The sequence below is a fragment of the Ambystoma mexicanum genome, chromosome 3q (genome assembly GCF_040938575.1).
Source record: "Ambystoma mexicanum isolate Mex_15411 chromosome 3q, UKY_AmexF1_1, whole genome shotgun sequence".
NCBI lineage: Eukaryota > Metazoa > Chordata > Amphibia > Caudata > Ambystomatidae > Ambystoma > Ambystoma mexicanum.
This window is the reverse complement of record NC_090926.1, coordinates 93402745-93415709: the sequence shown is the minus strand read 5'-3', so window position 1 is coordinate 93415709 and position 12965 is coordinate 93402745. Positions and strand designations below refer to the sequence as shown.

The 12965-nt window shown below is 41.7% G+C and overlaps 1 protein-coding gene across 2 annotated transcripts in view; it reads left to right on the top strand.

Moving 5' to 3' along the window:
• The window catches only part of PDE1B (phosphodiesterase 1B), a 1810462-nt gene that overhangs the window by 1098713 nt on the left and 698784 nt on the right, over window positions 1-12965 (top strand). For both annotated transcript variants that reach the window (XM_069653207.1, XM_069653208.1), the window contains 2 exons: window positions 381-494; window positions 3675-3857. In XM_069653207.1, coding sequence (XP_069509308.1) covers window positions 381-494; window positions 3675-3857 — 297 coding nt within the window. The remainder of the gene's footprint in view (window positions 1-380; window positions 495-3674; window positions 3858-12965) is intronic.

Below are 12965 nucleotides of genomic sequence, written 5' to 3'. Positions count from 1 at the left end.
GTCCATCCTCTAAATAAAGTGGGTGAACTATGTCCCCCTGTGTGTACCCTCGACTTGAGCCCTGTGCCCGACCTAGTCATTTTCTCGGATTGTCCAGATAGTCTGGCTCAAGGACACAACCACATGTTCGAATGCTCAAAATTAGCAGATGCCTGTCTCAAATCTGAAAAATCTTGTGATCAAATCCTTAAACCCAAGTTAATTGTTTATTTAATCTGTTGTGAGGTTTGAAGGGGTGTTATCACAGAATCACTTGTGCTGTGAGGTCTAATAGAATTGGTTGTGCTAGAATAGATCCTTTTCATGCATCTGTTTTCAGAATTGTCTGATTAGCATAAATTATGATGATTCCAACCGTTCCTGTCATTTTCTGTTTCCAGTTTGAAGTACATGGTGAAGCAGCTGGAGAATGGAGAAGTCAATATCGTAGAGCTGAAGAAGAACCTGGAATACACAGCGTCATTGCTGGAGGCGGTTTACATCGATGAGACCAGGTAATACTGCTGCCTCGTGGTCCTTCACGCTCTACAAATTGCTTAAAAGCAATTTGTTTCTGAATTCTCTGAGTGAAGTCAGTGCCCTCAGAAAAGTTTTAGCCAGAACCTTATGTGTGCCCAACATGTCGAGTTTGTTTCTCCCTTTGAAAAGCATTTTGGAACTTCTTCAATTCTGCAGATAATTATTGCAACATATTCAAAGGGGCACCTCTAAACATACCCAGTATTTGCTCCTAACCTCGATAGGATGCTCCAAAAGACGTTTTGCTCTCAGTTTAGAGACCTCTCTAAAATATCCAGAAGACCTCCCTTGAATATCAAGAGGAGGTGTCCCAATTATCGAGATGATTCGTCCACATAACCAGCAAATTTTCTCCATTTCCAAAAGCCCTTTCTCCAGTACCCTGATGACCTTCCCAAAATACCCTCAAAATAAAGTGAAGGGAAGAGTATCCAGGCTTTAACAAGTGTTAGAGTGCATGTTTTCCCAAAGCAAAATGTCCTCTATGTAATGCACACTGTCAGATCTTTGTGATCATCCCATTCACGTAGTTACTTTTTGTGTGTCCAATGCACCTTTCCGGATCACCTGTTTACTTCTCCAGATGAGCTCAGTGCTATTTACTGCCCCTGTTAAATGCCTATGTTCTTTCTGCCTGCCCTTATTAGGGCCTCATCATGAGTTGGGTGGTATCCCAGCTATAATACGACCCAACTGTAATAGCAATAGCGCCTATCACGGGTTGGGCATTAACAGTAAATCCCCATTCCGCATTGGGTCCATTGGAGCCAATGGGGCATTTTTGGCGCTAATAATGTGGTAATAACACCAAAAACACGGCGCTAAATATGATTTTCACCTCCAGAAAAAATTAGGAGGTAAAACAGTCCATTTAGCGCCCAACTCCTGATAGGGCCCTCCCTTAAATGTGGTGGTAATACGTTTAACACTGCATTTAAATGCGTCAGCCCAACTCGTGATGAGGCCCTCTGTCTCTTGAGTATAGCTACAGCAATCTCCTGAAACCTGTCCAGTTACAAAATAAATAAATAAGCAAATGTGTGGGGAAAAATCTGCAAGAATATATTTTACAAATCAACACCACCACAGTATCAAAGTTCAAAGCTCCTTTGATATGTTCTAGAAAACGAATTGAAAGGTTGCTGGAAAATGTCACTGCAAACAAAGTAAAAGTGCTATGTTTGTGGAGTCCATTTATTTTGCCAGTGACATATTGATGAGTGATAGAGAATTTCTGAGAAAACGAATTGAAAACACTTTAGTTGAGTTTTACATTTGTTTTGCAGATCAAGAATCCTGCAATTCAGTTATGCTGAGTAATTTCTCATTAAACTCACAGAGGGTCATTACGAGGTTGGAGGTAAGGGGTTAACAGCGCCGGTAAAGGTGCCGGTGGTGTTAACCCCTTACCACCTCATTACGAGGTCCTTTAGCCGGTCCCGCTAAGGGTGGCTGGTTTTACCAGGCGTCCTTAGCGGGACCCGCTAGCAGTCCAGGATGCTAACAACGGGTCCGTTATTAACGGGGCTGTTGTTAGCATTGTCCCCATTCCCATTGAGCCCTATGGGGGCTCGAATGGGAATGGGGATGGGTTCCCTGAATGGGGAACTACCGTGTCCTCCAAGGTTGGAATGGCCTAGTAATTCCCCATTCATGGAATCCGGTATGCGGTTTGGGGGTAGCGATGGCGCTATTAGCGCCATGGCTACCTCCAACCTCGTAATGGTCCCCACAGTGTAAAACACAGAATCAATTAGAAATGACACATATACAGGAACATGTAAAGATGATGCTTTCATTAAGCTAAGTCTATATTTTTGTTTGCTAGCTTGCAAAACCATATCAGTCTCTTCCCACCTGTACAGGGTTCTTAAAGGTTATCAGACAAAACATGGCGTTATCCTAATAAATGTTTCATCAAGTGTTGATCATTGCTTAAGACAATTCTGCACAATTTGTTTGGCTAACGTGCTACTCCCAGCTCTCTAAGTAAATGAAAAATATGTTCTTGAGATTTCCAATTCAGCATCAAATAGGCTTTTCTAGTGAATTTCACAGCAAACTAAGTGAAGCAAACCTTACTTGCCCATTCCAATTATTTGCCTGCATAAAACGGACCTCTGCAAGTAAATTACGTGAAATCACTTGAGTTGTTGCCCATATTTTTCTGGTGCATATAGAAGAAACCTTTGCTAGAGGAATTTTTCAGCATGGGACTAACAGGGCCTCGTTATGAGGTTGGTGAAATGGGTTTACCGGCATCGGTAATGGTGTCGGTAAACCCATTCCACCCTATTACGAGGTTCCCTTGCGGGAACCAAACAGAACATCTGGTCAGACCAGACGTCCTTTGCGGGTCCCTCAAGGGGACCAAGGAGCTAATAATGGGCCCGTTATCAACGGGCCTGTTATTATCTCCATCCCCATTCCCATTGAGCCCTATGGGAGCTCAAATGGGAATGGGGATTGGTTTCGTGAATGAGGAATTACCGGGTCCTCCAAGGTTGGAATGACCCGGCAATTCTTCATTCACAGAACCCGGACACGATTTTGGAGGCAGCCATGGCGCTAATAGCACCATGGCTAACTCCAAACCCGTAATGAGGCCCACACATTTCTAACTTTTATGTTAATTTTTAACCTATTTTGTGGGTTAAAGCCAAACATCAGTTTTTTAAAAAACATATTAATTGTTCTAAATGTCATCATATCACTATATATTATGTCTATATATTATGTCCATTTTATTTAATGAACATTTATGAATTCCGTGGAAATAGATGTAATAGATTCTTATTTAAAGGACTGTTAAGCTGTTTCTGGCACTCCTAACAATGGAAAAGTTTTCATTACTTTCTACAGTCATTTTTCCTCCCCCATTCTCCCTCCTACGTATATGAAGGTGCATATGCTTGAGTTTCAAAAGCCTTCTACGAAGGATACTGCTGCACGCATTTGCTGGCCATTCCCCTGCCTTTACCACTCAGTCCCCTCTGAATTCTCTATCCCTGGTGTCCTGTAATGGAAGAGCAGTGGGTCTGATTGCTATTGAGTCATTTCTTTGCTTTGAAGATGATTGCGATTGTCCTGATGCTTTCACATATTTATTTCCTAAATAATGTGATCTGCTTATACCTTTTTCTTTCCTTCACAAGGCAAATCCTTGACACTGAAGATGATCTTCCAGAAATTCGATCAGACTCTGTCCCATCTGAAGTCCGGGACTGGCTGGCTTCCACGTTCACCCAGCAGACCAGGTCGACAGGACGCCGGTCAGAGGAGAAACCGAAATTCCGCAGCATTGTCCATGCAGTGCAGGCTGGCATATTCGTAGAAAGGTAAGAAGCATATCTCTTTCAAGTTTTTAAGATATTGGTTTGTAAACAAAACATGACTTGTGTTTCTGATCAGGGGCAAATAAGGAAAGATTGTGAGACCCATGTCTCTGTTTGGGGCTTTGCAGTATAATCCCAAAGGCAAAGTAACTCCAAATTCACATGACGACTTATCAGTGTCAAATAAAACATATACAGAAGAATGAATGAAAAAAAACCTAAATGACCTGAGTGATCACATCTAAATAGCTCCAAGAAGCAATTTGTACATTTCGTCTTGTCATAGTTAATATCTTTCATGATGTTCTATTATAAAACCTGTGAAATTGTAAAGCCGAACACGACCCTAAACCGGATGGTAAAAATAATCTAAGACATCAACAAACACCTCTCCTTCAAGACACATATTGCTAAGAAAACTCAGACAGCTTGGTAGTAGCTCTCTCTCCTGTGAAACGTCAAGCCCTTCCTCCCTCTGGATAGATTTAGATCCACATTTCAAGCAGTGGTCCTATCCCACCTGGATGGTGGCAATTCACTCCTCGAAGGCCTCCCGTCATCCTCTCTGTGCCCCTGAGAAAAGTTGTACACGCGGCCGTATGCCTCATCAAGGCTCTGCGCAGATTCAACTACATCACCATGGCTCTCATTGACCATCACTGGCCCACTGCATGCACAAATCACCTTCCAATTGTGTTACATCATCTAAAAGGCAGTCGCCCTCAAGTCACCCAGCAACCTTGTGGAGAAACTCTGCATCTCTGGCGGACAGCGCACCACCAGAATCCAGGACACATGCAGACTTGAAATCTGCTGCAGCAAAAAGAAAAGGACCAGCAAACAAGCCTTCTCTGCCTACGCCCCAAGACCATGGAACCTCCTCGCTGTCAGCATCAGACTCACCCTGAGACTCCTACAATTCAGAAAATAACTCAGGACCCACCTCTTCAAGGAGTCTCTCCTCCTCAACACCTAAACACCTAGGCATCACATCACCCCTCTCACCACCTGACTCAGTAGATGCCGTCCATCCCCCTCCTCCCCGCCACCCATGTACAGCTGTCTCCCTCGGTATCCTAGTACCGCTGGATATCTGTTCTGTTGTTACCACTGAAAAGCACTCTGTTATGCACCTGTAAAGTGGTCCGTTATGTATCTGTATTGGTGTTTACCTCTTTAAAGCACTCTGTTGCTTTTTCAAAGCTTGGTCTGTGAAAAATAGAAACAATAATAATAATAATAATAATAATAATAATAATAATAATAATAATAATAATACAAATAATGATAATGATAAAAAAGAGGGCAAATAATCACTGCACCTCTTTGCAATAGAAAACACAGTTTATTACATCCAAAAAAGTCTCAGACGATCCTGTAGAACCGAACTTCAGGCCACTCAGACGATCCTGTAGAATCGAACTTCAGGTCACTCAGAACAATGCCATAAGGGCAGCCCTCACTGTCCCCAGGCGCTCACACATCTCTTCCACCAGACACAACCTGCATTGGCTACCCATTACTCACCGCATATCCCTCAAAGCACTCACCCTAACTCACAAAGCCCAGAACAACACAGCACCTGCCTACTTGTCCACGCGCTTTTCACAACACACTGCAACCAGACCCTTGCGCTCGGCACAGGCTCATACTCTAACTATTCCCAGTTTCAAGTTGCAGACAGCCAAAGGCTCGAGCTTCCCAGTCCTCGCGGACAAGCTGTGGAACTCTCTACCTAATGCTCTCAGAAATGTTCCTGCCTCCCAATCCTTCAAAAATAAAACCAAACGGTGGCTTTATAAACAGGATGCCCTGGCCACCCCACTGTAATCTAGGCAACTGTTAGCAATAATTTGCTGCACACTGTATATACTGTATACACTGGTCTGTTCTGCTTCCCATTGCAATGTCTTATCCTCGCTGTAGATATGTATAAAATGTAATGTACCTATTACTGTAACCTGTAACTGCCTTCTAAACATGCGCCCAGTTGCCCCCGGGCAGGGTGAGCGCTACAAATAAACGAAATACAAAACTGACAGCAAGCTCATCACTTCCCAAAACATTACAATGCTATCCCACCACGCTCCTTTCCTACCTACCTAGAGAACATGCTAATATCCCTCTACAGTGCCTGGGCCGATTGGCCACACCATATCTAAAACCTTCCCCTAGTCACATCACCCACTACGTTGTCACAATTTAATATGCTGCTCTTTCTGTGTTGCTATATGTGAGTATCTAATATGTGTCAAATCTAAATATAAACAAGAGATGCGCCTTCTGCGAAACTCATCCTGCTCACACAGTGGTGCGTTCTAATAGGTTTTTCTCAGCCTGAACCTTTTTTCCTGGCTAGGACACCGTACATGCATCCCAACAAAATGTATCAGTTCGTTATCAAATTCTCATTCAAGCACATTTGAAAATAGAATTCCATGCACGAGTCATAAAAACAGCAATCCTTTCTGAGCTGATATCATTAATCATTCAAGAAAATAGGAAATCAACTTACATGCAATTCTTTTTAATTTTCCTAAATGTATTGGGTACGTTTATGATTTGTTAGTTGGCAGACCACAAATAGTTCAGTTATGATGTACAGGAATGTTGACTTGTTAACCTCATTTGCAAAAATCACACTCCTTTTTTAAATGCATGGGTTACGTAAACATCTTCAAAATAAATCTGCCAGCCATTCAATCTTGTTTTTTTCACCCTTCCAATTGTAATGCCTTAGTTTGACATTTAGTCGAGCAATATGTTAAATTTCTTTGGGAGGTAAATTCAATGTGGGCAAATGCTGACTGGTATTACTCTGGTCGGGCCCATTACAAGTTCGGTGGTGCAGGTAAAATGCAGTGGTATGACTGTATACCACTGCATTACCGCACCGCCCAACCAGAACTTTGGTGACAAGCTGGAAGTTTCACCTCGAGCTGTGTGCTGGAGGTAAATCTGACAGCTTTTCAACACATTTCGGTGGAATTACTGCCAAAGTAATTCTACCGAATAAATGCTCCAATGAGCCCTACTGGACTAAATGAAAATGTAGATTTACACTGACACTTGTAATCTGGAGGCAATACTGCAGGACCAAGTGGTTGTAACTGTAATACAGTTTAGTGGCATTTGGGCAGATTTACCGCCTAGATATGACCAAACTCGTAATGAGGCAATTTGATGCTTGAAACAGAGCTCTGAGACAGCAGGTAGGGGTGTTAGAATTTAAAATGCATTTCAAATCGCCTGTTGGCCTTAATGTGGGCACCCTAACAGCAAAACATCTCCTTTGTGAAATAAGAGCTGCGCTACAGAAGCAGAAGGTAAAAGTAAACTCCTGAGTGTGCTTTTTTTTTTTTTTAATAATATGTACCCACACAAGATGATTATCCTGTTCTATTGCATCAATTGCTTCTGGAATTATTTTGGGAGAAGATGTAATGAACATTGTGCAATCAAAATTCGAAAGCCACTCCGATTCCTGTTTTGAACTCCTAAATACCTCCTTGACTAAAATCAGTGAAGTAAATGACAATAATAAAGGGGTAAATAGAAGGGTGAGATACCAGGGGGAGACCCCTGACTTTGTGCTTCAGTTATCAGAAAAAAAAGTAGGGGGCAAATCCATCAATCGATTTTGTAACACGCAGGTTCTGGAGAGGAAAACTCATAGTGATGTTCAAGCGACCACATGGCCTTCAGTTGAGCAGCAATTCTAAACCATTAGATCTGAAAGTTGCATTTTAAGAAAAGTGCAAATTGCGAATGTGTTGACTATTTGGCTACCAATTTGAAAAGTACCTTGCCGTTTTCTTGGCCTTAACTAAAGTCCACAAATTGCTAATCTCAGGCACAAACTACATATTTCTTCAGGGTGTTTTACAACGCAGAAATAACACAGTGTATTTTTCAAAGTGGGGCTTAGCTGTGTAGTGGTATTGGGTAATGGTAGACCATTGCCTTACATGGCTGTTATTGTCTGAACCTACCCATTGTGTCTTCCATATGATAGGCACTTTTGTCTGGTCTCAGCGGTTTGATAGCATCAGGCATTTTTTAGATCTGACAGCAAACCTTCAATTGACCAAGTTGATCTAGACCCTGCCACTAGTTAAGGTTTTTGCAACATACTTCCACGTTATATTAGTACCTCACACATCAAGCCATGTAAGCACAGTGAACTAGATGAGTCCATAGAATGAAATGAGCTTCGGCTGACTGACCTGAAGAGCCAGCATCTGTAAACCATGAGTAACATTATTGCTGCACGTTGGAAGGAGAGAGTAAATGGAGGATCTTCAGCAGATTTAGAAGCAGCGACTACAGGCTGTCTACAGATGCGCAAGTCATTTCAGAGCTCGATGGAGCTGAAGCTCGATGGAGCTGAAGACGGCAACCCTCTGGTATGTTTAAGATCAAGGAGAAGAAAGTACAACAACTGCCAACCCATTTGCAAAAAATGGGGGACAAGACAGGTGATCCAGAACAAGTCTCTGCCTCAGGCAGTAGTGAGGCCAATACGGAAGATAGTGGTTAACTTCAGCATCAAGGTTAATTCTAAAGGGATTAAGAAAGATGTGGAAATATTGCTTCTGTCGCACGGAGTACAAGTATGCACACCTACTGAAAAAGTGTGTGCAGAGTTCATGTCAAGTTCCATGATAGCAATTAAAACATATGCCTTGGCAGTGAATCTAACAGTAATTGTGCACTTTTATTTTTGCTGACATAACCTGCAGTTGCAGTCTGCTTACCATCCCACCAATGCAACCAATGTGATGAAATTACTTCTGCCCAGCATTAGCACAAGCAAGAGCAGAGGCTAAAGTCCCTATTGAGCTCACACGATACTACAAAACAAGAGTGATCTTAATATAGCTGAAACAGGCATAGGCAAGAGATGTACCTCCCAGGGCAGACATTTCTTTTAAGAGAGACATTGAAGTAAACCAGTGGCAGCACAAAAGCAAAGAACAATATTACAAAATAAAAAAAAGTCCAATCAATGAAATATGTTTTAATTAAGCACATAATATGCAAACATAACAACAGAAGCTCACCCCTGTTGAAAGAAAACATTGAGTATGCAATAGGTAGAAAGATGCAGCACTTGGAATTATGAAACAGTGGTAAAAATTATTCAACGAGTACAATGCTCTTCAAAGTATATGTTCTTTTGCAAAGAAATAGGTTAAAAGTGGTCTTATCAGTCACTAGGATCCAATGATAAACCAGGGGGCATTTAACAGTCAATAGTACATTTTCACTCTTTTTGGCAATTTGACAGCATCCGATCCAGCTTCTGTTTGTGGTGTGAGGTTCAGAACAGGCTCAAATGTGGCCATCACGTTGTTCTAGATCAGTCAGGGTCCAGCTTAAGTTCACAGTGGTTCAAAGCGGCAATGGAAGAATGTGTATTGTGTGGGCCACTAGGGTCAGTTTGTCAATTGATGGATTGTTCAACTGCAAAAATGCTCATGATTGGATGTGCAGTTTGAGGTGGGACGGTTTAATGCAGGGTTACATGTATTGTTGTTTGATGAGGCCAGTAGGGTCGGTGTAACTGTTGAGTAGGATAGGCAATGAAGATGATGGCATTCCGAAAAGCGGGCTTGACTGTTGCAGTTGCAGCAATGAGCTTGTAGTTTGAGCTGAGGAAATGACATGCTCAGCTGGTGTGGTGCAGTGAACTAGGTTGCACATGCACCACGTAGCTTTGACTATTGGGATGGTTCCAAAAGCAACACCAAAGGGTCCTAAGTAGTTTAATGGTCAAAGAAAGGTCTTCTGGCTGATCTGGCTATCAGGTTGCTGTGAATCCCAATCAAGGGGCTCAAGGAAAATATACATCCTTGTCCTCGTTATCCCAAACACAGGGGAGGCTGGTGAATACCTAACTTGTCCTTCAAAACCAGTGAGGCCCTGTGCATTGGTGTATCTGGCATTGAGGCAATTTTTACTCCATCAGGAGATAATCCCCAGTGTGCCATATGGATGATTAGGGGGCAGAGCTAGCCTCTGTCTAGGATCACTTGCCTTCACCACACAAATGGATGACTCTGAAACGGACTGCTCTCCCAGCTGGGTACACATTCATTTTCTTCTTGAAGTCTTTTAGCCCAAAGACGAATCAAGGACGTTGTGAGAGACAAGCCTGCTTTAAGGGGCCCATTCCCTGTCCTTGAGACAAGTGGCATTTGCCTTCTTGCGTCATACCCCCAGTGCCTTATTCTAAAGGAAGCAGAGGAGAGAGGAAGGTAGGAGAGTTGCACAGAGTAATAGGATTGTGCAACCCTTCCCCATGTGTGCTAAACACTCCCTGTCTACACTAGCTCAGTCCCCTTCCGAGACCAATAGCATCAAATGCCCTTTGGTATGCAACTCCCTGGTGTAAGCTAATCATTTGGTTTAGGAGGGGTTGCACTTTGATTCCTATTTCGTGCTGGAGAGTGGTGTTACTTGACCTTCTGAAAGGGACAAAGATCAGGCACAGTCTTTCAGTCTCTTGTCCTGCTTGTTGGCAGGGACAGGCTGTCTGACTAGACTACAAATAATCACTATACTTAAGTGAGATACAATCCCCATACCCTAAATCAGGGTCTCCAATCTTTACGTTAGCAAGAGTTACTTGCAATGAATGGCCAATATGCCGTAATTACTTGTAAGTGCTACTGTGATGGTAATGTCTGAGAATGTGTACCAAGATTTTTCATCAATGGCCTATTTGCTCTTTACATAAAATATGAATAGCCTAGGCATGTATGATATTAATAACTTCAAAAATATATTCATTTCATTATTTGCATTTGTAGCTGGCTCCTAAAAATTGTGAAGCATATCAGAAAGTAGAAAACCAATCGAGACATTCAGTGTGAAGGCTGACACTGCATGCTCTCCACCAGTGTTCAGTAATATGGTGTGTACCTTGCAACAGCAAGAGCACTCATATGCTGTCAAACGGGATCAAAGTTTTGATTTCAGGAAGTTCATGTTTGAAAAAGGCAGATTCGCAGAGATAGGCAATCACATTGGCAAATAGTGCAGATACCCGCCATAGTGTGTGCAACTAGCCGCACATCTGATATGGCAGACTTAAATTGAGGGCAGTTCGTAAATTCCATTACAGCAGACTCAGCCACGGGAGTCACTGCGCCCTTCACAATTGCACCATCTGTGAAAGTACATTTATTTGTCATCAAATAATTAGCAACTTTGAAGGATGCCTCTTTAAAAGCATTTACATTGCAGTGTTTAGTTTATATACATTTTACCATGACAATCAGATTCCTTTGGGAAAATGATGTTCATAATTTGTGAGTATTATTACAACATTACTCTTTTTTCCCACTGTAACTTGGGCACTGTCGATTAAATATGCACATTTTCCTTTTATGCAGGAAGAAAATAATCTATTGCCCACTATGGATGTAAATGGTACATCTTGTGCCTTTTGTTAGATGGTGCCTCTGCATCTCGGATTTCAACAAGGGTAGTCTCTTTGTTTCTTCTGGGGCTGCAGTAGCAAAAACAATCAGAGGGGTATTTGTGATGTAATTTTTTTTTTAAATCAGCATATACCACGTTCTGCTTTGTCAAAAAAAAAAAAAACCTTGGCAGTTTAGCATATCCGCAAATCATGCTAATTGCTCAAATGACAGGTCACAGAATTCAGCAAAGGCAAAGTAAGCCACAGCCTACTTTTTAGACTATTCTTAAAAGTTTTGTATATCAAAACAATTGGCAAGACTGAAAAAATGAACACATGGAAACTATGTGATTGGGTTATATGCACAGATAGTGTAAATCACAGGACTAACATAACATTTAGTTTTATAAGCAATGACTTGAAACGTGCATGAACCATGTAACAAACAAACCAGAGAACATATGAATCTTTTTATATTAACATTTTGAGCAAAGAGAGTATGGCTGTCACAAGGGGAAACATATCAATAATGGGTGGGAACCTGCCAGCTGTCTGTCCTTTATGAAGGAGACAGGATCACAGAGACCAGCTCATAGGATCGCTGCCTTTCCCTGCCAGAATGATCCAGTTCATTCTGGTGCTTGTCCAATGGGCCTTGCCTGCCGTGCACGTACAGCTCTCTCAGACATATTGAGGACTCCCACATCACAAAAATCATTTAAAATGACAATTATGACATATTCTTTGCAATGACATCAACAGGTGTTTTGTATAGGCATTGCCGGCACCGTGACTGCATATCCTGCATACTGTTGGCGACCAGGCATCTATTGGAATTTTAGATGGGTTAGAGAATTACTTAGAAATTGTGTGGTGTTTTGCCCAATTTTTTGCAAAAACAGTATTCATATATTGAACCATTTCAACCTTGTATTGCATGGCTTAAAGTCCACTGCCGGAATTTGAACATATGCATACAGATTCCCTGCGTATCTCTGTATGTCCCATGGTTTGTGCACATAGCCAAAGGGGAGCAACCACCCCATGGCTCTGTTACTTAGTAATTTGGTCAAAGCTATATTAATCATGTACATATCAAAAATACATATAGAAAAAATACTGCTTGCTTCTATCACCTAATTACTTCATTCATACACTTGTTTAATAAAACAGACTGAAACAGAGCTCCCCAATCCTATTTTCTTAAGTCCTGACATTGATAGCACATGTCATTTTACATTCCTGTTTAGTTTTATGAATGTAAGTGGACAAGCACCAGAATGCAGTGCAGCTAGTAGTTTTCCACATTTACTTAAATGTAAAATTGCTGTTAGAGCCTAAATTACTGTATTGGGACAGACAGAGAAGTGTGCTACTTCATATCACAGCAAACACCATCATAACCTTTAATACAATTAGGGTAGTAGCTTAAAACAGAGAACACAGTAACTTCAAATACATTTTTTTTAAATCACACTTTTCCCATACACAGCAACACGTACCACTAGATGTATCTTTTCTCTTGCATGTTGGTACTCCCACAGATTGTCTTTTGTCTACAGATACACACACACACACACACATGCACACACACACTGAGCAAAACATGATTACAGCTGTAGCTTTATTTTCCCTAGTCTGATTGAAAGCCTTTGGTTACAAGCATGCAAAATAACAACAAA